This window comes from Rhyacophila brunnea, unplaced genomic scaffold, assembly GCF_057557595.1.
Source record: "Rhyacophila brunnea isolate RB1 unplaced genomic scaffold, BYU_Rbru_1.0 scaffold_13, whole genome shotgun sequence".
NCBI classification, from domain to species: Eukaryota; Metazoa; Arthropoda; class Insecta; order Trichoptera; family Rhyacophilidae; genus Rhyacophila; species Rhyacophila brunnea.
The window spans coordinates 17,408,926-17,432,576 of record NW_028232785.1 but is presented as its reverse complement, the minus strand read 5'-3'; the positions used below and the strand labels follow the sequence as shown (position 1 = coordinate 17,432,576).

Sequence of the window (23,651 nt, the reverse complement as noted above, 5' to 3'; positions counted from 1 at the left end):
ACTTTCACGGTTGTTTTTTTTATCATATTAGATTCTTGCGTTTCCACCGCATGTAGTTCTTCCTTCGAATTTCCTAAAAAGTAAAATACCAACTTCTCGAACGATAGGTAAAGAAGCGTGGTCCGGATAAGGAAAATTTCTCACGATTGGTAAAGGAATCCATAGAATTTTCCTTATAAAACATCTTTTTTCTTCTGTGTCCCACTCAGCGGAATTTTTGAATCATTATTTAAAAAAAGTTTTATTTACTTTTGGCAGGTTAGATAATTGCGCGTGCGATGGGCGTACGTTAACGTGTTGGCCTATAAATTTGTGGGTCTCAGAATCAAATCCCGGGTGTGACAAATTAACACATTTTTTTCAATGTGTGATTGGACTTAATAGTCTGAGCAAGTGGCTAACATCCATTTATCTGTTGATACAACCTCTACTCTGTGAAAGCACGAATAACTTACCTTGGGATCGAATATGGCAGTGACGAAGGGTGGAGGTAGGCATGTCAAGATCCGACATAAATAGTGCAAACTAAATTTTGTCGGTCATTGTTATTTGTATAGACATTCAAATATATGGCTGTCATTGGCGGCTCCATCTTGCCAGAAAACTTCTGGCATGATGACCTAGCCAGCATTCTCCGAATCCTAATTGATTGAATTGCACTGAAGCATTGTATTTGTCCTTTAAAAATAATCAAGAGTTAATGTCCAAGATACTAAGGTGTAAGAGAGCGCAAGCTTTATCAAAATTGTCTGAACCATGTTTTTGGAAATAACTAAAAAATTACGTCTTGCGTCGGTCTGTCTTCGCTAACCCCCGGCACAGTAAGAGATGCCATCAACACAGCGATCCTTCTCTGCAAGTCTGTTAATCGAAGTGCGCCCACCCAGCCTCTTTCCCTCGCTTTCTGGAATCGGTGCATAGTTCGTTTGGTCGAAAAGACCAGGTCGCACCACATCTGAAAAAAGTACAGCTCCATGGAGAAAATAGTTTTAATTTAAAAAAATCTACATAACAAGATAATATGGTGTTTTATTCAATATACTGTAAACACAAACAGCGATGAATTTTAAATTGACAATAATTGATGAAGATTGGTGCAAATGATGACAAGAGATCAGCTACGAAGGGTAGAGGTAGACTGTGGACTGTGGCTGACAAAGTTTATTGTGCACTATTTATGTCGGATCTTAACATCCTACCTCCACCCTTCGCCACTGGTGTATCTTGTATGTAGGCAATATTATTTTTTATCCTTGATAGGCATAGGAAATGATTTTTCTTCAACATACCTGGTCTCTACTATCAATTTTTATTCTATGGAACTGTGGGTTTACCTTCTTCCAAAGTATGGGTGTGCGCATCGGCCCCAGAGCGTTAAGCTTATCATTTAGTTTCATCCAGAGCTGCTTTGTTTTCTTGGTATCACATTGATTCAATGGTAAATTCACCAGCACGGGATTTTCTGAAAAGATGATAGAAATATAAATTATTGTTTACATGGAACATAGTAAGAAGCACTCGGCATGAATGTCGCTGAAGGGAACAGAAAATTAATGGGGACCCGGCTTGCCATATTGGATGTCGTATAACAAGCTATAGATAGCGAGTGTGGAAAAATATGAGATACACTCCAGATGTTACCGAAGGCAACCACTATTTTCCTCGGCTTGTAGGATCTAGTCGAAGTTGCAGCTTACTGGGCAAGCCTTGCATGAAAATAGATGCTCCGTACTTTGCATTTCACCGAACTTGCAGGTTTGGTCATCAGAGAACCCCCACTTCATCGGTTGCGCCCTACCATGGTTCTCAGTCTGTTTAGGGCTTTCCATGTATAGTGCCCGAGACTGGCTCCGGGTGGGAGATGCTCTGCTGGCTTTACCCAATCTTCTGATCTATAATATATCACTCTTGCCAGGAACTTAAAAATATCACACGAACTCACACAAATACTGACAGGCCACGGAGCGGTGCGAGCTTATCTAAAAAGATTTAAATTGAGGGATGATGACTGTTGTCCATGTGACGGCAACACATCTCGAATTGTGTGGCATTTCATCAACTTTACTCAAGAATACTACACAAAATGTTTAATCCTGGCCATAAAGAAAATTAAAGATATAAATGGAGAACCTAATTAGCTTCACATCAATGCAACTAACCCACCCAACCACCTTGTACGAAAAAGCAAGCCATGACACATATCTTGTAATTTCTATCAGATAGGTACTGCAGTTTATGTTTATTGTTAATGTTAACACTTAACTGTCACTTTGTGCGTAAAGATACGACCCAAAAGCATTACAAATAAATATTTACGTACCTTCCATGTAAGTCAACAGGGCGTTTCTTTGAAGTTTAGTAATTAGAACAATATACGGTTTCATTTTGTTTATATTAGTTACTATTGTCATAAGAAAATATGTTTCGAAACCGAAACGCATAGACTAATCCGAAATGTCAAATTAGCACAGTGTTGCCATCTTTTTGTCAACCAAGTGTAAACACCTTATTCTATATCCGCTAGCTCAGCCAATTTCAACGATTGTCGTAGTATATTGTCTATGAGTACCTACATATTATATTAGTCAAGGGTCGCATTTTGTCACCGCACCCAGGGGGGTGTATCAGACTATCAGGCATACACCTAAGAGGTATTAAATGATTTGTATGCAGTCCAGACTGTAGAAATCTGTTGGATCGACTGCTTAACAAAATGGCGGTATGTCATGTGACTGGATATTGTAGAAATCTACTAGAACTGCTGTTACAAAATGGCGGTGAAAAATGTGACCAGTAGGCCTATTCTTAACAATTATCACTTTAGCACATTTACGATGTTACCATTGGTCCAAGTTAACACATTTGTTATTTAGGCACACTGTCAGATATTATCACTTTAGCGGCAGTTAACTTTCATATCCGGTTTAAACGGCTAACTACGGCGTGAAGTACGTACGTTATTTGCTGGTATATTATCTATGATTTTTGACTTCGGTTAAAATCGGTCATGCTCGTGCCGCGTTGTCTCTGGTACCCGAACGGCGCGAGCTTTGTTTATATAAATGTCAAACGTCAAACGTAACCAAACTTAACCTACAATTTTGCCACTCATGTCAATTGCATAAAATATAGATAATATACGTAAAGTCAATTGTCAACGGGACAAAGATTTTGACGGTAAGAATATATAATTTAAATATTACAATATTGTTTGTGTGTATGGAACAGTAGGTATATTATTTTCTTGGGATTATTATGCAACTATAGTACAAAACTTTTTTATATTCCAGCACGTAAAATATCAAGGCGTCATCCTGTGGAAGAAGCCGAGAGCACACCATTGCAACCCCGGCCTAGAGGTAATAGTTAAATATTGTTTGTTTCATATTTTTTTATATAAAAAATATTGAAGAAAACCTTGGTGTAGGAAAATGATTGAAAAAACACCGCAAACATACAGCTTGTCTTATATTTTTTCCATCAATGTTGCCGGCCATGAATAGGGATGTTTCCAACCTTTTATTGGAGAATAACCAGACGAAAGTACTATTATCATACATTCATTATATAATATCTATATATTTTAACCATATCAAAATAGCATTCACCTAGACTAGTTCATCATGACTGATTGACTGCATTCATACTTGCTTTACACTAATATAATATTATGTATGCAGTATGTAAACAAACAATATTTATTTAGTAAGTAAGTAGTACATACGCCTGCCATATCTATACTTAATACATGTGGCCCTCGACTTTCACACGTAATTAGTTCCTCAGAAAGTGTACATTAAAATATTATTTATTTATCAATGGGTGTAAGTAATAAAGTTAACGGGTGTTTCTTTAGAAACTTGTTAAATATATATAAATAGTCGAATACCACCCTTTTATATATTTGAGAAGGTGACAGGGAACGGAGGAGAGAGTAGCAACTGCGTGGTAGATTACAGTTTTTGCATTATCAACAAGAATCTACATTGTAAGAAATGTACGAAATAACGAATTATTTTAAAGTCGAGGGCCACCCTACTACGATATCAAAAGAGAGTATTGTATCAGGAGAAATTATGTATATGTGTTGTAAAAAAAATAATCCTAGTATAAAACCATTACTAACAATTTTTATTAATGTTAATATAATACAATATAATTATTATATATAAAAGTATAAAACAGAATAAGTACATAATAGTATGTGCATTATGATAAATTTGGCATATTTCAGTCATTTGTCGATAATATATTGGATAAAAGGTTAGTTATTTATTACGCCGCATTTATTTAATTAATTATTGGCACCAAAATATCTGTTGACAATTCTCTGTTGAGCAGAATACGCCTGCCTTATCCTATTGGCATTCCAAGTGTCAGTATATATAAATTCAGATGGGACAGGGTCATCTACAAGTTAGATTCGGTATCCTGAAAAAAAAGAGATTTGTTAGCACAATACATGACATACTCAATCCAATGTCACATCTATTTAAGTACCTATTGTTTTCATTTACTTGAACTTAAATTACCTAAATTCTTGTATCACGTTGTGCAGAATACAATATGCATATATTTTTTTTATTTTTGTTGCTTTTTGTTCGCTCGTAGGCATCTAAATTTTGTTTTAAGTACACCGTTGAGTCTCTCTACCATATTCGTTGAACAGTGGGTTTCTCAACCGCATAACCTAATTTGCCTGAAATGTTTTTAGATCAGTCAATACCAAGAAAACCAAAAGGAAACAAGAGAATAACGAAGATGACCGAGAGAGAAGACGAAAGCTGCAACCGACTACATCATCTGCTTCACGTTCGTCAGCTGAATGCAGAACTAAGATTTCAATGATCACAATCTGTTTTTTGAATATGTTTTCGATTAAATAAATTTGAAACGTTATACATTGTTGTTTCATTAAATACCGTTCGGCCGGGTGAACGGGAACGTTTTTATCAAATTTAATTAGTTGCACACGGAGCGGCCGGCGTGTGAATAAATTCATTGAAAATAAAATTATTAATAATAGCAACATTCAATAAATGAGCCGAGGCATTATGATGAATAGTTCCATATTTCAATATGAGTGCAGAAAATTATTATAATTAATAACTACAAAGCGCAACCATCTTCTTAAGAAATAAGTAACCACACTCATAACTATGCAAAATTTTGATTCCTTTGATGTCTACGGAATACGGGTAAATGTAAAACGAAACGAAAATGTTTGTTACTGGCAGTGCCAGTGGCGAAGGGTGGAGGTAGGCTGTTAAGATCCGCCATAAATAGTGCACACTAAACTTTAAGTTAAAACTCTTTCGTTATGCAATCGTTCCATTTCCAATTTGACCAGTGATTCGTTAAATAATAAATGTCATCTCATAAGCAACAATAACGACCTCGACACGTTCGCTACCAGTCGAATTTGAATAAAAATGGGGGCCCTGAAAAGGGCCTTTTGTACGACGATAGATGGATTATTGCATGTAATCATAGACGATAAGATTTTTTTTCACGCCTTCTCAGTCTTCTTGGGCAAGAGCACCGCCTGGATATTGGGCAGCACTCCACCCTGGGCTATGGTGACGCCGGAGAGCAGCTTGTTCAGCTCCTCGTTGCGGATGGCGAGCTGCAAATGACGAGGGATGATGCTGGTCTTCTTGTTGTCCAACATTAGCTGCATCTCCTTCGTATATCATATATACGTTTGAATACAGGCTAAATTATTTGGCACATACATGTGGAACGGTGTCGAATGAGTTATTGAGCGCTGAAAACGAGCCTGTCCATTAGATACTGGTATAGTGATTGTGTTAATCGTCACCAAAATAGATGTCAACAATTCGTTGACGAGTAGCATATGCCTCCCTTAATCTATTTTGATTCCGCGTCTCATTATACACGATTCTTCCGATTAGGACATTATTCCGATAGGACAGGCTCATCAACAGGTTCTAGATTCGGTATCCTGAAAAAGAAAGAAAAAGAGATGTGTTAGCACATGACAGACTCAGTCCAATGTCACATCTATTTAAGTAATGTTTTCATTTACTTGAAACTTCAATAATTACCTATAATGTTGCATCATGTTATGCAGAATACAACACGCATATATTATCTTGGTTGCCTTCTCAGGTTTATAATGGAGGGCTCTATCCCCTCGAAGGCATCTAAATTTTGCTTTCAACACACCGTTCAGTCTCTCTATGACATTCCTTGTTGAGCAGTGGGCAGCCGTATAGCGAGCTTCAGGTGAATCTACCTCGGCACGTAGAATCGGAATGAGCATATATTTTTCTACCGCATACCCTGAATCACCTGAAATGTTTTTTGGATCAATCAATAACAAGAGGAAATGAAGAACGACAATGAACAATGACAATCTGTTAATTTTAATATGTTTTCGACTGAAATCGGGATTTAAATAAATTTGAAATGTTTGTTAAGATCCGCCATAAATAGTGCACACTAGTAAAGTTCGACATACCCAAGAGAACAAAATTTCCAACTCTTTCGTTGTGCAATCGTTCCATTTCCACTTTGACCATCGATTGATTGAATATAAATTGGTCATGAACACTGCCTGGGAATCTTGCACTCACTGCTAGAATGTTCATGTCCATATCACATACCTGCATAAAAATAAATGTCGTGTTAATGAATTGTTTGTTTGAGTTATTCGTAATGAAAGTAAACAAAGGAAACAAGTTTATTCAATAACATAATATTCAAATCTTGTTAATCTGTCGTGGTGAATGCTTAAAGATGAAGTAGGTAGGTATTTACATGTGCTGTTGTCAAACTGAGTAAATGTATCTTACCCATGATGTTATCTTCCGCTGTCATAAAGTAGGGTTAAGTATAGCTACTAAATGTCGAAGTAATTTGTGACTTTAATTACCTGAATTTGGACAGGAATTCCTTTGGGTATGCCTCTCATCAACACGGAGTCCAATTTGGTCACTATCTCGATCACCATTTCTTTCGACAGTCTGTATAATTGTCGAAAGAACGTGTCCGTTACATCAAAAGGATTCTGACTATCGCGTATCCTCCTTCGCTCTATATTCAGCGCGCGTATCTCTTGTACACGCTGTCTTCTTACTTCCTCGGCGTGCAAATGAATCGCAAGAATAAATGCCATTGCGGTAGAATGTAGAAAAAAGATAAAAAAATATTACGAACAGTTATTTGACATCCGCGAAACGAACATCTATGATTCTAACCATAGAATCCGTAGAACCGAACCACAAATTGTGGTTTGAAACTTTGCATATTATCTTGCATCTCAATTTTCAATATGTAAAATTGACATATTTTCTCTCGTTCTCGCAGTAGCACGGCACATCGAGGTGCCGCTAACTTTGACAGGGATATCGGTTAACTTTCTTACGCAAATGACCGCGAGAATAGCAAATGTGTTAATTTTGATAATTTTATCATAATTAGCCGTTTTAACCTTTTAACACATCCGTTTGGATACGTTAGAATAGCCCCGCAGCTATCATAGATGTTATCCAGCTATATTGTACATTTATATTTGCCATGTGTAATAAATATTTTTTTTTATTCAACGAATAATTACAAGATTTAGAAATGTCATACTTACGTTATTTTAAAACACTTCTGAAAAATATATAACTACTAGAAAAAATCTTTTTGAAACAAATATGACACCCAGCAGGATCGTGAAGGATTCAATAATTATAATTTATGTGTATTATCTCTTCATTCTTTATTAATGTTTCTTTATAAAATAAATATATTCTTTGAACCTTGTGTTTATCAAGTGGAGAAATCTTATTTCAATTATTTCCAGTTATTTAATTATCCTCTAAATAATTTATTATTCGAATTTGACTTTGAAGTCCTTGAGATAGGGTTTGCTCTTTCTTCTTCGCGTGAGGATATATTCTACTAATTTATTTTCCCTTTTCTTGTCGTTGGTCGTTCCTGTTTTTATTTACTGGTCATACCCGCGCGTAAATTTTTTATGTATGTAATTTGGGATTCTTTTGTCTTCATTATGGATTTGCCTTTTGACAGTTTCAGATGTAGCCTATGATTTGACGTTTCTAATTATCAAAAAAAAAATTATCTTGGACGAACGTTAAGTGATAGTTAAGTGAACGTTAAGTGATCAGTGATTATGGCGCAACATCTGAATTACCGTGAGGAGGATATTCTAAAAGCAATGGACAGCAGACGGCGAAGCAGAACTGCTACAGGAGGAAAAGTTCAACGTACGAGCGTCGATTAAGATGATAATGTTTGAGGTATCCTCGTTACGTACCTTATTTCAGCAGGGGGACCAGCAAGGAGTGGCACAACGCCCAAAAAACAATTCTTGTCCCTACGGTCGTAGAGTTAGGTCTAAATGACAAGTTGCGTCGGTGCGACCACTCGTCATCAGCTAACCATCTGACGAAGAGGACCATCGCGGCCCTCCAGAATGCGATGTTTTCCCATCGGGACAGCTTCTGAAAGGGTATGCAAGGGTAGGTGGATTGGGCAACCAATCCTCAAAAAATCATAACAGCGATGAGCCTGTACCAAAAAATCGAAGAGGGTTTTGGGGACAACACATAATAAAATTTGCGAGAACATGACTCAGATCCTTACCGGAAGGATACCTTCACTCGGGAGGCACTATCAAGGATTCCTCCGAGCTTAAAGTCCCGGAAGGCCCTCAAACTCAAATTATGGCCGGGGTACTCCCAAGGGGCGACGTCCTGTGGGAAGGGAGTTCTCCATCGGAGGTACGGGCTCCACCAGGGATCCGTACTCTAAGCAAAGGTGACCGCATCTGGACGACCAACAACATTGGGGACCGCCTAAGAAACTGTTCAATCCCTTCTGGGGCGACTTAACTTCGCATCCTACCTCCACGAGGAAGGTTGCATTCCCGACGGCTACAAAGCTCCAGTCATTAATATTGTCGAGGTCCCATTCTCGCCAATAGACGACAATCCCACCACAGGCCTAACAGGACATCATGTGGTGGCTCCAGGTGATAGGCTCCTCAGAGTTGACACACATCAATCACTTCCTGATGACAGACGCAGCTGACACAGGCTAGGAAGCCCAACTGAATGAACACCACCTATCAGGTACGTGGGAACAAGACCAGTTACCATGGCATGGCATTCCAACAGGAAGGAAATGTTTGCAATTCAATCAGGTACAATCAATCATAGGATCAGATCTGCTTCTGCAGACAGACAAAAAAACAGTGGTGCCATACATCAACAACGAGGGCGGCACAAAATCTGTCACCCTCCTAAACGTATGCCGACAGATACTAGTATTTACCAGTCTAGCCAACATCATGTTTACTACATTATACACAACTGCGTGGCAGATCATCTCTCCCGCAGACAACTCATTCCCGAATGGCACCTCATCAACACCGCAACCACCCCCCTGTTTCTGTTCCCGAGGTGGATTTATTCGCAAGCGAAACAGCACATGTCATTGCAACGTATGTGTCACGAGACGTTACAGACAGTGGCGCGCTGTTTCACGACGCCTTCAGCCGAGTGTAGGACTTCAGATTGGCGTGGATATTTCCCCCACCAAACTTAATTTCACGAGTCCTAGCGCACCTGAACTCAGAAAAAGGGAAGTACTTACTAGTGGCACCGAGCTGGAAATAATGCTTTTAAAGAGTGGACTTACGAAAAAGGGCGATAGTACCTCCTTATACAATGCCGCACCTACATACGACACTAGTAGGTATGGAGACCAACCGTCCACCTCCAAGGACCCAGGACCTGTTCCTTTAACTATGGCTAATTTCGGGTGGGGTGGAAATAACATCAAATTGAATGGTGAAGAAAGGGCACTCCTTACTTTCAGATGGCGGCCTTCGACTCTAAAAACTTACAAACCAGCTTGGAACAAATGGAAGACAATGACATGGGTAACAAGAACCTAATGGATAATAATAGCCCTCAACGAATGGAATTGGCCAGATACCTAGGCAACATGCACAACAAAGAGGGTTTGTCGTACAACACCATCCTGGTGCATAAGTCAGCCATAACCACTTTTTGCAAACCGATTATCATTGTAGATATCAGCATCAACGTGGTAGTACAACAGAATATGTTACAGGCAATTTCGGTACATAAAACGAAACCCGTCAAACCACCGGTTTGGGATCCAGGACGAGTGGTAGATCATCTTAGGAAAACAACACCGGTGGAGTACAACCTATTCGAAACCTCTCGCAGGACAGCTACCTACTCGGCTGCTTCTCGCATCGGGACGAAGGGTTCATGGCCTCACACTACTCAGTAATAGTAGACAATGGATTGGTGGAAAAACGTGACTACATAATTGTATGGCCAATGTTTGGCGCAAATACAAATACCGCCAAGCATCGTCAATCGGAATGGAAGCTAAGCGCTTCCACGTGTCAAAACATCGACCCAGTATTATTCTGGTTACGGAAACTCGTCTGCATGTCAAACCCTAGAAGAGGGGAAGGTAGGGATATTTCGGAATTATTTATATCTTCAAGAGGATCACCAAAACCAGCCACCAGGACAGTTATAGGGAATTGGATAAGGTCAGTACTGTTGGAAGCAGGGGTACAAGAACCACCAGGCAGTGTCCGCTCAGTGGTGACTTCCTTAAACTGTACATATACCCAATGATAATCTTAAAGAGAGGTATCTGGCGTAGTGAGTCAACATTTCACGACAACTACCAGAGAACGATGGATACACCACCATCAGAAGGGGAAAAGAACCCATTAACTTCTCTATTCAACCATATACATGGAAAGTCACGATGGTCTTTTACCTCGTCAATGAATCATTGTCACATACAGTAATTTGGCATACCCAACACCAGGTGATAACAAAGAGATATCTCAAGGACTTCAAAGACAAATTCGAATAATGAAAGGAGTTTTACCTACCAATAAAACTCTTATTATTCATGTTGACTTTGAAGTCCAGGTAACTTCTACCTGGTTCCTTGAGTCATATCATAATGAAGACAAAAGAATCCCAAATTACATACATAAAAAATTTACGCGCGGGTATGACCAGTAAATAAAAACAGGAACGACCAACGACAAGAAAAGGGAAAATAAATTAGTAGAATATATCCTCACGCGAAGAAGAAAGAGCAAACCCTATCTCAAGGACTTCAAAGTCAACATGAATAATAAGAGTTTTATTGGTAGGTAAAACTCCTTTCATTATTGTAGACCACGATAGGAGGTTAGAATTTCATAACAAGTTGACATTTCAATAAATATGTTTCTGTTTTAGAGACTAATATGTTATGAATTAATTTTAAGTACTGGCAACACTAATTAGTCGTCAGAAAAGCGTTTCCGTGGACATTTACCAAACGGTTCCATTTCGTTTGTTTGATTCAGGTTGAATGATACAGACTAAAAATAATCCCGATTGGATTTCAACTATGGGTGCGACGAAATTTCGGACTCGCTGGCAATCGAAGAGCGAAAGCGAGCTGTGAACACGTCAATCTGTGTTGTGATGGCGACGGGAGTATTAATTATTCTTAAATCGTGTAAAGTTGACTAAAAACGTTACCATTTATTTGAAAAAGAAAATGTTCAAAACATGTCATGTCAATGAATATATTATTATTTTTACTAACAGAACAATAAACAGAACATTAAATGGACGCATGTTTAATTTTTATCACAAATTATATTTCGTTCGGCACGCGTCATTTACACAATCCGCGCATCGTCTAAACACGATCTTTTTAGACCGTGCCCCAGCTGATATATAGCCTTATTAAATATTAGGTTTAATATACAATTTATAGAGAAGTCTGTATGCAAAAACTATTCTTTACATGTGAGGAAAAAGCTTGGCAAACTAAATTACAAGAATTTAAGTGATGTAATAATTATTGGTAAAATTTTTAAGTTAAGTACTTCTGTCCAATAAATTTTAGTCGTTGCATAGGTATAGACCCATTTTCAAGAGATGTCTTTATACCTATTCTTTTTAATACTACAACAAACCATGAGGGCCGATAACAGTAGTGTAGTTAGTAATAGAAGGGTACATAACAATCAAAAACACCCAGACTTTGAGAAAATCCCAAAAATATTATGTGACGTCACTGTGTCGAAACCTAAGCCCCTGAATAAAACGCCAGACTCTTATGCACTCGACTAGGGAGGTTTATCAAAGCCAATAAGCTCAGACGCTTAGACGCCAACGGTGGCCGCGCGGCATAAGCGTTGGACTATCATGCCGTTGGTCCCAGGTTCGAATCCTGGGTCTGGCAAGTACACATAGGTATTGTTTTTCAATATGTGTGTGAGTCAGGGTATGGACCTAATAGGTTGAGCAAGTGGCTGACATCCATTTCTCGTAAAAACAAAACCTCTACTCTGTGGAGGCCCATATGATCCTATTAGGATCGGACATGGTCGAAGAAGAAGAAGAATAAGCTCAACAGCAGCCATTTTTAATATCATGTTTTGTCCAATGGCAGATATAAATATCACATTGATAATTTTGTGCTTCATTAATTATTGAAGTTTTTACCCCTGTATCTTTTTATTTATTTTTAGTAATTTATTCATGTCAATGTTACCATTATGGGATTGATTTTGTTAGGTCACCTAGGTCACAAGTGAAACATGTGTTAATACTTGATTTATTTTTTTAATTTGGTTCAGTTATAAAATACATATCGTCGCTATAGGATCGGTTTGTCGAATATCCGTTTTTGTCGAAATCGACCTTTAATGCATAATGTTTTTTTGTATCTAAATGGACCAGAACCATCATTTTCTTTAAATTACATTGTAATAAATACAAATCATTCATATGCTGTAAAAACAACAATTTAAATATAGGATAATGCAATTGATTGTTCGTCTCCTGAACATTTGACATTTGGTCTATTCGACAAACCAATCCTACAGCGACAATATGATAATTTATCAACTTACGAGTTACAGCGCAGACAACTTTGTATAATCTTGTTAGTTACCTACTAACTACACAATCTACTGAGAATTGTGTTTCCACGAAACCTGCTTTCGAACATTAGTGGTTTTAGACTGTGACGCTGACAGGTTTGCAGGTAACCTTGTTATTTTACGCTTCGATTATTATTTAAATTAGAATTAACTAAAATGTCGATACTTTCTATTGAAGCAACAGGAAGGAAAACTGTCACTGCTCTCAAAAGCTGTAATAGTTTTATTCGTTTCTCCATCCGCCGTTTACTATGGGCGCTCCTATGCACCGCATGGCCTGCCTACCCAACGACACGTCACTCTTTATCGATTGTTCCTTTTGTGGTCTTTCCGCGTTATGCCCAATGCTTATAGTTTTAGGATTTTTGTTCCATTCCATCCATCATGTGGGCCCTTGAACGCGTTGGTTAAACACACGCTCATATACATTAGTGCAAAAACTGCGCAAAGTATTTCGCTCAAGTATTTAGATACTTCTGTGGCTGCCGTTAAATTCCATTGTTAATTGCTACGAGCAATAACATAATAGATTTGTTTTGTTCAATTATCGCATTCATTTGTTCAATGATGAGTTTTAAATTGTCCATAATGACACTAAGGTCTTCCGTCGACGCATTTAAACTCTCGGTTGTTTCACTCAAATTCATCTTAGCTACGTTTAAATCTCTTCTCAAACGCTCTAAAGTCTCCAAAAGTGATTCCACATGACCGTTTTTCACTTCGGGATTCCTTTCAGCAGTAGAAACACGAGTATGAGTCAAATTTAATCTGCTGCTAGCTTCGGTTGTAGGTGGAACAGGTGCTGGACTGTTGTCAGTTATTTCTTTGGATTCCTCTTCATCATCACTGGAAGAATTTGAAGAACTCTCCAAGTTAATAGCACCTGTAGATATCTATAAAATAATAAATTTATTAAAAACTATTCTGTTATTAAGTAATACGTCATTGACTTAAAGACACACATCGGCAGCTAAGAGTGGAGGTAGGCAGTTAAGATTTGACATACATAGTGTACACTAAACTTTATCAGTCACACTTATTTGTTTTCATTTAACTAATAATACAACTTGCAGATGGTGTTCGCATGTTTTTAAAATTCAATTAACCCTGCCAAAACCAAACCATAATCGATAAAAAATATTTTTCTATCTATAAAATAACTAAAATTATAATATATGATTTAATGGCGTAATTTTAGATATTTTATAGATAAACAAATATTTTTAGACTATTACGTACTATGGCTTGTATTAGGCAATGTTTAATTGAATTTTAAAAACTAACAAACACTATTTACACATTGTAGCGATTTAGTCTGCGATCAATGAAAACAAATATATTATTTTTTTGTTTGACAAAGTTTAGTGTGTACCTACTATTTATGTCGGATCTTAACAACCTACTTTCACCCTTCACAACTGACACATATAGAGTATAAACAAACTTGTGGTGTAGGTGCTGGACTGACGTTGGTCATTTCTTCGGATTCCTCTCCATCATCGCTTGAAGAATTTGAAGAACTGTCCGAGCGAGTAGCATTTGCAGTAACCTGTAAAATTGTATATTAATTATTGAAATCTAATCGGTTAATATGTAATAAGCCATTAACGTATTATAAACAAACATAGAAAATCAACAGACATGCTGAATTGGTGGTGGACTGAAGGCGGTTATTTCTTCAGATTCCTTTTCATCATCGCTTGAAGTATTTGAAGAACTGTCCATGTGAGTAGCATAAGTAGTTATCTGTAAAATAATAAACTTATTAATATCTATTCTTCATCATTTAAAAACATTTTAGAAACACACCCATTGGAAAATATCTGGAAAAATATGTGTTGGGAGGGACTTGGACATGGACAATAAAGTTCACAACATTTATGTAGGTACTTGTCTAGATGATTTATTTTACAAAAATCATTGTAGTGTACTTTCTATCAATTTGTTTCTAATATTAACATTTATTTCATCAATGAAGGTTCCATGACAAAACAGAACATGATAAAACAGAACATGACAAAACAGAACAGTGACAAAGCAGAACAACGATAAATATAACTAAGACCTTTCAGGAAAAATATAAATTTAATGTTGAAATCGTCCTATCTCGTTGTGTTTATGTTTTATGTATCATGTTGATAATTTGATTTTTTCTGATTTGATAAGTTTGATGAAGTTGATAATGATTTTTAATAGCAGAGGTTTTCAATACGCCATAATAAATCAAATTGAAAACCTAACTTCTGCATTCCTAATCACTAGAGAGCCTCAAATAAACGGGACTTAACTCGGTGTTGCCGGCAAGCTTAGGATATCTCATCTTAATAAATATAATATGTTCAAAATGATTGGGTGACTAGGTACAATAAAATAATGACCTAACCTAACCTATCCTAAATAGATTCCACAAAAATTTATGTTTCATTTTTCCCCTCGCTGTTATGTTTTATCCGGTTCTGTTCGACATGGATTGAGCTGCACAAAGAGTGCCGGGAGACATAGTCTGCCGACAATGATGTTATCCGTCAATCTTTGGTTTCGATGGGAGTTCAGTGAAGGCAATAACCTCTTGGTGATTTTTGGTAAGATGCCAAGCGACCTGATGGTGTCCCGATGATTCTACGGAGGGAAGGCAAATGTATGGTTTGGGATGTCACTGTGGTTGATACATTCGCAGCATCTCACATGAACAAAGCAGTTCAATCTTCAAGATCTTATATACTTTATTAATTCACGAAAACAATATTATATTCGTGTAAATATATCTAGATGTTTTTTTTAATTTTAATTAAAATATTCATTTAATAAAAGAAATAGTAGGTATTTAGCTGTATCCATAGGCATTTGAGCATAGTTTTATAATAGGCTAATATTTATATTCATACGTTGATTTTTATTTGTCCAATCGCTGAGCGATATGCCGGCTTATTGTCATTTCATCCGCTTAGCCACCTCCATCGCAATGCATACTCTTGTCTGCTTCCCTAACCATTGGTTTATTTTGTGATCTTTACGCATTATGTCCAACGTACATCTTTACATGCCACATTGCGCTACATGTAATTTTTGGATTTTTCCTATATTAAGAGTCCATGTTTCACTTGCATATGTGAGCGTTGGTAGCGCATATTGGTTGAACACTTTACGCTTAAGACAAAATGGTTGGTCAATTTTGAAGATACTAAAATAATGTGTTTATATAAATAGTTATTACTTTGTCTTACCCTCGTAATTATGAATATAATATATTTGCGAAGAATGGAAGGAGCTAGGGGAGGCCTTCATTCAGCAGTGGATAAACCCCAACTGATGATAATGACACTTTGTACCCGCATATTGTACAGTCCATTAGATGGCTACACAGGATAGACAGATTCACTTACGTCATCCGATGGCGTGACGTTCTTCATTCTTAATGCATGCTGACCACGATGTGTATCCACCGGAAGTGGATTTTTTTGACTGCAATTGGTAAATGGTTCTGTTTCAACATCTGGACATTCTTGCTTCAGGTTTGATATAAACTGGAAACAAAAAAAAAGTTAGCACGGCACCAAACGCGATTCGAACGTCGTCGTGAATTTGTGCTGATGTGTATTAATTTATAGGCTATGTGTGTCCTATCTAATTGCGACGAAGTTAACTAATGTTTTTACAATTCTCATTGAAGTGCCTTCTAACTTTCATTGATTTTTTCTACTGGTTGCATATTGCTTGCAGGTGTTTTCAAATTATGCATGTTTAATAAAGAATGTTACATTCCTAAAACATGCGAATATAAACATAGAGTACTGAGAATGAAAATATCTATTACTTGAAACTTTCCTGTTTGTTCTTTCTCCATATTTCCTCGATGTTTCGGACTCATGGCAGAGGTCATTCTCAATCGCACTTTGTAGCAGATTGTTTTCTATGGTGCTACTTAAGTGAATGGGTGTACGCAAAGACCTGACAACAATCATTATTAACCGGTTCTATGCCTTCAGTGAGTTTTCTCTCTCGTTCGAATTTAAACTCAAATTACTAGCTACTCTCAATTGATTTGCATAATCTAAAAAATTAAACACACAGTGACATCTGTTTGAATAATTATGAAATGCTAAGCCACAAATTATCTGTATTACAGCGATTTTAGTAAGAAATTCGATCTACATTCAACATATGTGTCGTTAAAAATCTGCGGCCTGTCAGATACTGCCATAGTTATATCGTGAGGCATAGAAAAGGTTAAACAACAACTGAAACACAACAATCGCAAAGAAAGTGACCAAATTACGGAATACATAGGTACGTCAAAACGTAATGAAACATGTGGCCAACAGAGCATGGATTTGCGGATATTCATATTGCATAACTTTTGCCGAAAATAAATTAACGATCGGCAGAAAAGATATTTTGAAATACTTAAAAAATGTGATTCGAACTCACGTAGTCTTTTGTGCAGGTGAGTGCTTTTATCTTTTGAGTTATCGATCCTTCTATGATTCTTGCAAATGATTACTAATGACGACGCTTATCTGAGGTAAGTTTTGCATATTCAGCCAAATGGAAGGCAACCAACTTTGTAATTAATTAAGCAAAATGCAGTTACATTTTATAATGGTTTCATGTAATGGATCTACCAAGTAATCGCTAGGCAGTGCGAAGGGTGGAGGTAGGATGTTAAAATTCGACACAAATAATCCACACTAAACTTTGTCAGTCAAACGTATTTGTTTACATTGAACTAAGACTAGAATATTATGTAGATAGTGTTTGTTTGTTTTTAAAATTCAATTAAACAGTGCGTATCAGATAATAGCCAAAAAATATTCGTTGAAGTATCTATAAAATATCTAAAATTATGCCATTAAGCCATACATAAATATAGATATTTTGGTACTGTTCGGTTATCAGGAATACAGCTGTAAACACATTTTGAAAATAGCCGATAAACTGGAATATTTGTTAGGTTAAGCTAACCAAATCTAACCTAACTCAACTTAACCTTACGTAGACTAACCCAAACTAAAAAATAATCCAGTTTATCGGCTATTTTCAAAATGTATTTTCCGCTGTATTCCTGATAACCGTATAGTACCGATATTTTTTATCGATTATTGTTTGATATAGGCAAGGTTTAATAAATTTAAAAAACTAACCAACGCCATCTGTAAAATATGTATTTTTAATTCAACATAAACAAATAAGTTTGACGGAAAAAGTGAGCACTATTTTTGTTGTATCGCCCAAAACAAATGTAAACTACTATGGTTTGGTTTGGGCAGGGTTTACTTAATTGAATTTTAAAAACGAATCAGCACCATTTGCAAATTGATTCTTAGTTCAATGTAAACAAATAATAAGTATGATTAACAAAGTTTCGTCTCTGTTCTGGCAGAACACACTAACTGGAGAATACTAGTTTTGAGTAATTTGACTTTGAAGTTGTTAAAAAGTTTGAAATAATGGCATATCATGTGAGTTTATTAAGTAATAGTAAAAAGGATGACCTTAAAATAAAGACTGTTTATTTATTAAGAAGGTTTCCAGACGGTAAAGTTTAAAATAAGGAACATTTTGGTACTAACTCAATATGTCATTTTTTCGAATTAGTGTCTTCTGCCAGAACAACAACGGTTTAACGTAGCACTATTTATGTTAAATCTCAATTAATACTTTTACTAAAATTAATTTTTGATTTGATTGCTCGGTAACAAACCTTATATTCTTCGATATCACAAATGCTCCCAGGACTGGTCAGCAATTCTGGCATCGGCGTCTCTGCATTATCTCCCTCGTTTACGGTCATTGCCAATGGATCTGAAATCTACGAAAGCAAGAAGACAGTAATTCCCAACCTTTTTTGTTTGCCAGAACCTTTGAGATTTTTTTTAAAATCTAGTAGGACCTGAGATCCCCGGGGTTCCAGCGGCTAGCTCAGGCGTCCATCGAACCCCGGATTCACAAAAAAAAGAAAGAAATTCAAACGGTTGGAGTATAAATAAAACACGGTCTTTCGTGCTCGTAACGTGGTCTTCTTATATTTTACATTTTCTTTAAACGTTTACATATTTTGTTTTAACAATAAGTTTCGCAGGTCCTATCCTATCGGAAAGGGGACGCTTACTAATTACTTTTTTTCTTTTTCAAACTTCGCGTACCCACGCCATTCCAGCAAAAAGGACTCTCGTGATTGGCCAAATTTTATCGCGTGATCTTTGATTCGGCGAATCACGAGCCTGACCCTGGCGCAGGCGCGTCGAAATTTGGACGTTGCCGACAAGCGCGGCAAAATTTATTATATTTAAATACTTATATTTAGTCTTAAAATTATCTCTTTCATCCATCATCATTTTTACTTTTTAAATTAAAAAAAATACTTACGTGGTTGAGCAAGGAATCAGATTAGATGTTTTATGAAGCCGTTTCTAGAGGTCAGGGTTACGTTTCGACTTGAGCTACTAAATGATTATTTTACACCGGGAGAAGCCCGCCTGTAACAGGGGTGTATCAGACCCTTACTCGACTGACACATTAAGCAGTGCGTAGTTACATAGCTTAGCAGAGAGCCGACAGTAAGCGGACTAAAAATGCCGTTCCTTACTATTTTAATCTCAGATGCTATCTAAATTCATTACCTACCACAATATAATATGACGTGTAACTAACGTAAACAGATAATATATATGCTTAGACTTTTTAGCATATAAATTTTGCTTTGGTTATAAAATCAGCCACATTCAAGCTTTCAAGTGTTTTACTACTAAAATTATATAAGTATATGTCAAATTATTGTCAAATTTGGTTTTCAACAATTTTTTTACTCAAATAAATTTATGATTCGATTGCTCGGTAACAAACCTTACAGTCTTCGACATCAGAAATACTTCCAGGACTTGTCGGCGTTTCTTCCACTGGCGTCTCCGTATTATTTTCCTCAGTTTTAGTCATGGTCAATGGATCTGAAATCTGCAAAAGATAGAACTCTATAAAGGCATAAAAAATGACAAACGTTTTGAATTTTTCTTATAAAACATCTTTTTTCTTCTGTGTCCCACTCAGCGGAATCTTTGGATCATTATTTAAACAAAGTTTCATTTGCTTTTGGTAGGTTAGATAATTGTGCGTACGTTAACGTGTTGGCCTTTGTGGGTCTCAGATTAAAATCCCGGGTGTGACAAATTAGCACATTTTTTCAATATGTGTTTGGACTTAATAGTCTGAGCAAGTGGCTAACATCCATTTACCTGTTAATACAACCTCTACTCTGTGAATGCACGAATGGTTACCTTGGGATCGAACGTGGCATTGACGAAGGGTGAGGATAGGCTTGTCAAGATTCGACATAAACAGTGCAAACTAAACTTTGTCAGTCATACTTATTTGTATAGACATTCAAATATATGGCTGTCATTGGCGGCTCCATCTTGCCAGAAAACTTCTGGCATGCTTCTTAAATTATATTATCGTTCATACGATGCACATGACCTAGCCAGCATTCTCCGAATCCTAATTGATTGAATTGCACTGAAGCATTGTATTTGTCCTTTAAAAATAATAGGTGTAAGTGAGCGCATGCTTTATCAAAATTGACTGTAACATGCTTTTGGAAATAACAAAAAAATTACGTCTTGCGTCGGTCTGTCTTCGATAACCCCCGGCACAGTTAGAGACGCCATCAACACAGCGATCCTTCTCTGCAAGTCTGTTAATTGGAGTGCGCCCACCCAGCCTCTTTCCCTGGCTTTCTGGAATCGGTGGATAGTTCGTTTGGTCGAAAAGACCAGGTCGCACCACATCTGAAAAAAGTACAGCTTCATGGAGAAAATACTTAATAGTTTTAATTTAAAAAAAAATCTACATAACAGGATAATATGGTGCTTTTTTCAATATACTGTAAACACAAACAGCGATGAATTTTAAATTGACAATAATTGATGAAAATTGGTGCAAAGGATTACAAGGGATCAGCGACGAAGGGGGAGGTTTATTGTGAAAATTTATTGTGCACTATTTATGTCAGATCTCAACATAATACTCCACCCTTCGCCACTGGTGTATCTTGTATATTGACAATATTATTTTTTATCCTTGAGCGGCAAAGGAAATGATTTTTCTTCAACATACCTGGTCTCTACTATCAATGTTTATACGATGGAACTGTGTATTTACCTTCTTCCAAAGTATGGGTGTGCGCATCGGCCCCAGAGTGTTAAGCTTATCATTTAGTTTCATCCAGTGCTGCTTAGTCACCGTGGTATCACATTGATTCAATGGTAAATCCACCAGCACGGGATTTTCTGAAAAGATGATAGAAATATATTGTTTACATGGAACATAGTAAGAAGCACTCGGCATGAATGTCGCTGAAGGGAACAGAAAATTAATGGGCTCCTCGGCTTGTAGGATCTAGTCGAAGCTGCAGCTTAATGGGCATGCCTTGCATAAAAATAGGTGCTCCGTGCTTTGCATTTCACCGCACTTGCAGGTTTGGTCATCAGAGAACCCCCACTTCATCGGGTGCGCCCTACCATGGTTTTCAGTCTGTTAAGGGCTTTCCATGTATAGTACCCGAGACTGGCTCCGGGTGGGATATGCTCTGCTGGCTTTACCCAATCTTCTGATCTATAATATATCACTCTTGCCAGGAACTTAAAAATATCACACGAACTCACACAGATACTGACAGGCCACGGAGCGGTGCGAGCTTACCTATCTAAAAAGATTTAAATTGAGGGATGATGACTGTTGTCCATGTGACGGCAACACATCTCGAATTGTGTGGCATTTCATCAACGACTGCCCTAGACTAGAAAGGGAGCGATGGACTCTCAGGACTCGATATAGACAGCATAATTATGAAATTGACCTCCAAAAGCCTCGCGAAGTACTAAGCAATAACTCAAGAATACTACACAAAATATTTAATCCTGGCCATAAAGAAAATTAAAGATATAAATGGAGAACCTAATTAGCTCCACATCAATGCAACTAACCCACCCAACCACCTTGTACGAAAAAGCAAGCCATGACACATATCTTGTAATTTCTATCGGATAGGTACTGCAGTTTATGTTTATTGTTAATGTTAACACTTAACTGTCACTTTGTGCGTAAAGATACGACCCAAAAGCATTACAAATAAATATTTACGTACCTTCCATGTAAGTCAACAGGGCGTTTCTTTGAAGTTTAGTAATTAGAACAATATACGGTTTCATTTTGTTTATATTAGTTACTATTGTCATAAGAAAATTTGTTTCGAAACCGAAACGCATAGACTAATCCGAAATGTCAAATTAGCACAGTGTTGCCATCTTTTTGTCAACCAAGTGTAAACACCTCATTTTATAACCGCAAGCTCAGCCAATTTCAACGATTGTCGTAGTATATTGTCTATGAGTACCTACATATTATATTAGTCTATGGGTCGCATTTTGTCACCGCACCGCCATCTTGTCAGTCGGCAGTGATTGCGTCCGTTATGTTAATTTATTTCGTCTGATATTCCTGCAATAATATTGCTTAAATCTTGAAAATGGACACTAAAATTGAACCGGTAGATTTTGATTCCGAAACTGATACTGGAACCTCAAGTGATTGTTCGTACAGCTCGGATGATGATTTCTCATCGGAATTTTCTGTCAAGCAGGAACGTGTTGATTTCACTAATTTTGAGGCTGATTTTTTACTTCCATCCATCCATACATCGGTATAGTATATTGTGACACGCAGTAGTTAACAACAAAATCATTTGCCCCCTTTTCATTTATATATTAAGGATATTGTATTGTTTTCAGTTTGCCGTCAAAGTAGAAAACGAAACATCGGAAGTCAAAAACTATATTGACAACTGCCTTGGGCCAAGTACACGAAATGATTCACATGTAAGTTTATATCGCCAACTACATATTGTCAAATTATTTAAATTCAATAGGTAAAAACTTATTATTTTAATAGTAGAGATCTTCAGTCCGCTATGAAAATTATGCTTCTAACATTGAATTTGAAATTCGAGTTCCACAGCAGATTTTTAGTAGGTAGTTTACACATGTGCCCGGATAAAGTTCGAGTGAAATTGGTTTTGGTTCTCTTCTGTTTATAGCCAGCAGCAATGAATTTTTTAAAACAGCCGACATACTCAATCATTTGTTAGGTAAGGTTAGGTTTTCAATCTTGAAATCATGAATTTTGCCAAATTCGCCTATGTAAATTAGCGCGGTTCCCACCTGGCATCATGTAAACCGACCTGTACCATGGTTTTTTCTCTTAGATAATGTAATCTTGGTTAATTGGGTTTTTATTGCCATGTTTAATTAAAATTTTCAAAAACAATAGATAACAGTTCAATAATTCACTAAGCATCTCACTCTTTACACATGTACCGTGTTGGGCAACTCATTTTCATTTGGCACACGCCTTGTGTTGCTGGATTCGCCTGTAAGGTATGCCATGAATAAATGATATCTCTAAACCAGTGGTGGCAAACCCTTTTACGTGCGCTTGCCAAAATTTTCAAAACATCGTGGGAGCATTTTAACTAGGATTTTTGTAAGTTACGGTCAGTTCCATTCAGTCGGTCATCCGGTAACGTGTCACATAAAATAAAAAATATATATACACACATAATTTGAAAATATGTAAATAGGTACCTACACATATTGGAAAAAATGTTGAAAAATAT

At 36.9% G+C, this 23,651-nt stretch overlaps 2 protein-coding genes and 1 long non-coding RNA gene across 3 annotated transcripts in view; 1 reads left to right on the top strand and 2 right to left on the bottom strand.

Moving 5' to 3' along the window:
• LOC147076720 (uncharacterized) overlaps positions 1-2,440 on the bottom strand; it is a 32,180-nt gene extending 29,740 nt beyond the window's left edge. The window contains exon 1 of the mRNA XM_085940416.1: positions 2,321-2,440. Within this exon, the coding sequence (XP_085796542.1) occupies positions 2,321-2,411 (91 nt within the window). The 5' untranslated portion in view covers positions 2,412-2,440. The remainder of the gene's footprint in view (positions 1-2,320) is intronic.
• Positions 2,441-3,037: 597 nt separating this feature from the next.
• On the top strand, positions 3,038-4,854 carry LOC147076719 (uncharacterized). Its single transcript, XR_015069690.1, has 3 exons — positions 3,038-3,177; positions 3,291-3,359; positions 4,715-4,854. It is a non-coding gene; the product is annotated as an uncharacterized LOC147076719 (long non-coding RNA).
• A 7,813-nt stretch (positions 4,855-12,667) lies between these two features.
• On the bottom strand, positions 12,668-22,279 carry LOC147076718 (uncharacterized). Its single transcript, XM_085941336.1, has 9 exons — positions 22,125-22,279; positions 21,140-21,267; positions 20,596-20,766; positions 19,829-19,936; positions 18,687-18,794; positions 16,369-16,509; positions 14,627-14,731; positions 14,430-14,534; positions 12,668-13,878 (listed from the first exon to the last, which is right to left on the bottom strand). Exons 1-9 carry the CDS (start codon positions 22,243-22,245, stop codon positions 13,474-13,476), a joined length of 1,392 nt encoding a protein of 463 aa, XP_085797462.1. The 5' UTR covers positions 22,246-22,279; the 3' UTR covers positions 12,668-13,473.
• Between the last annotated feature and the right edge of the window lie 1,372 nt (positions 22,280-23,651).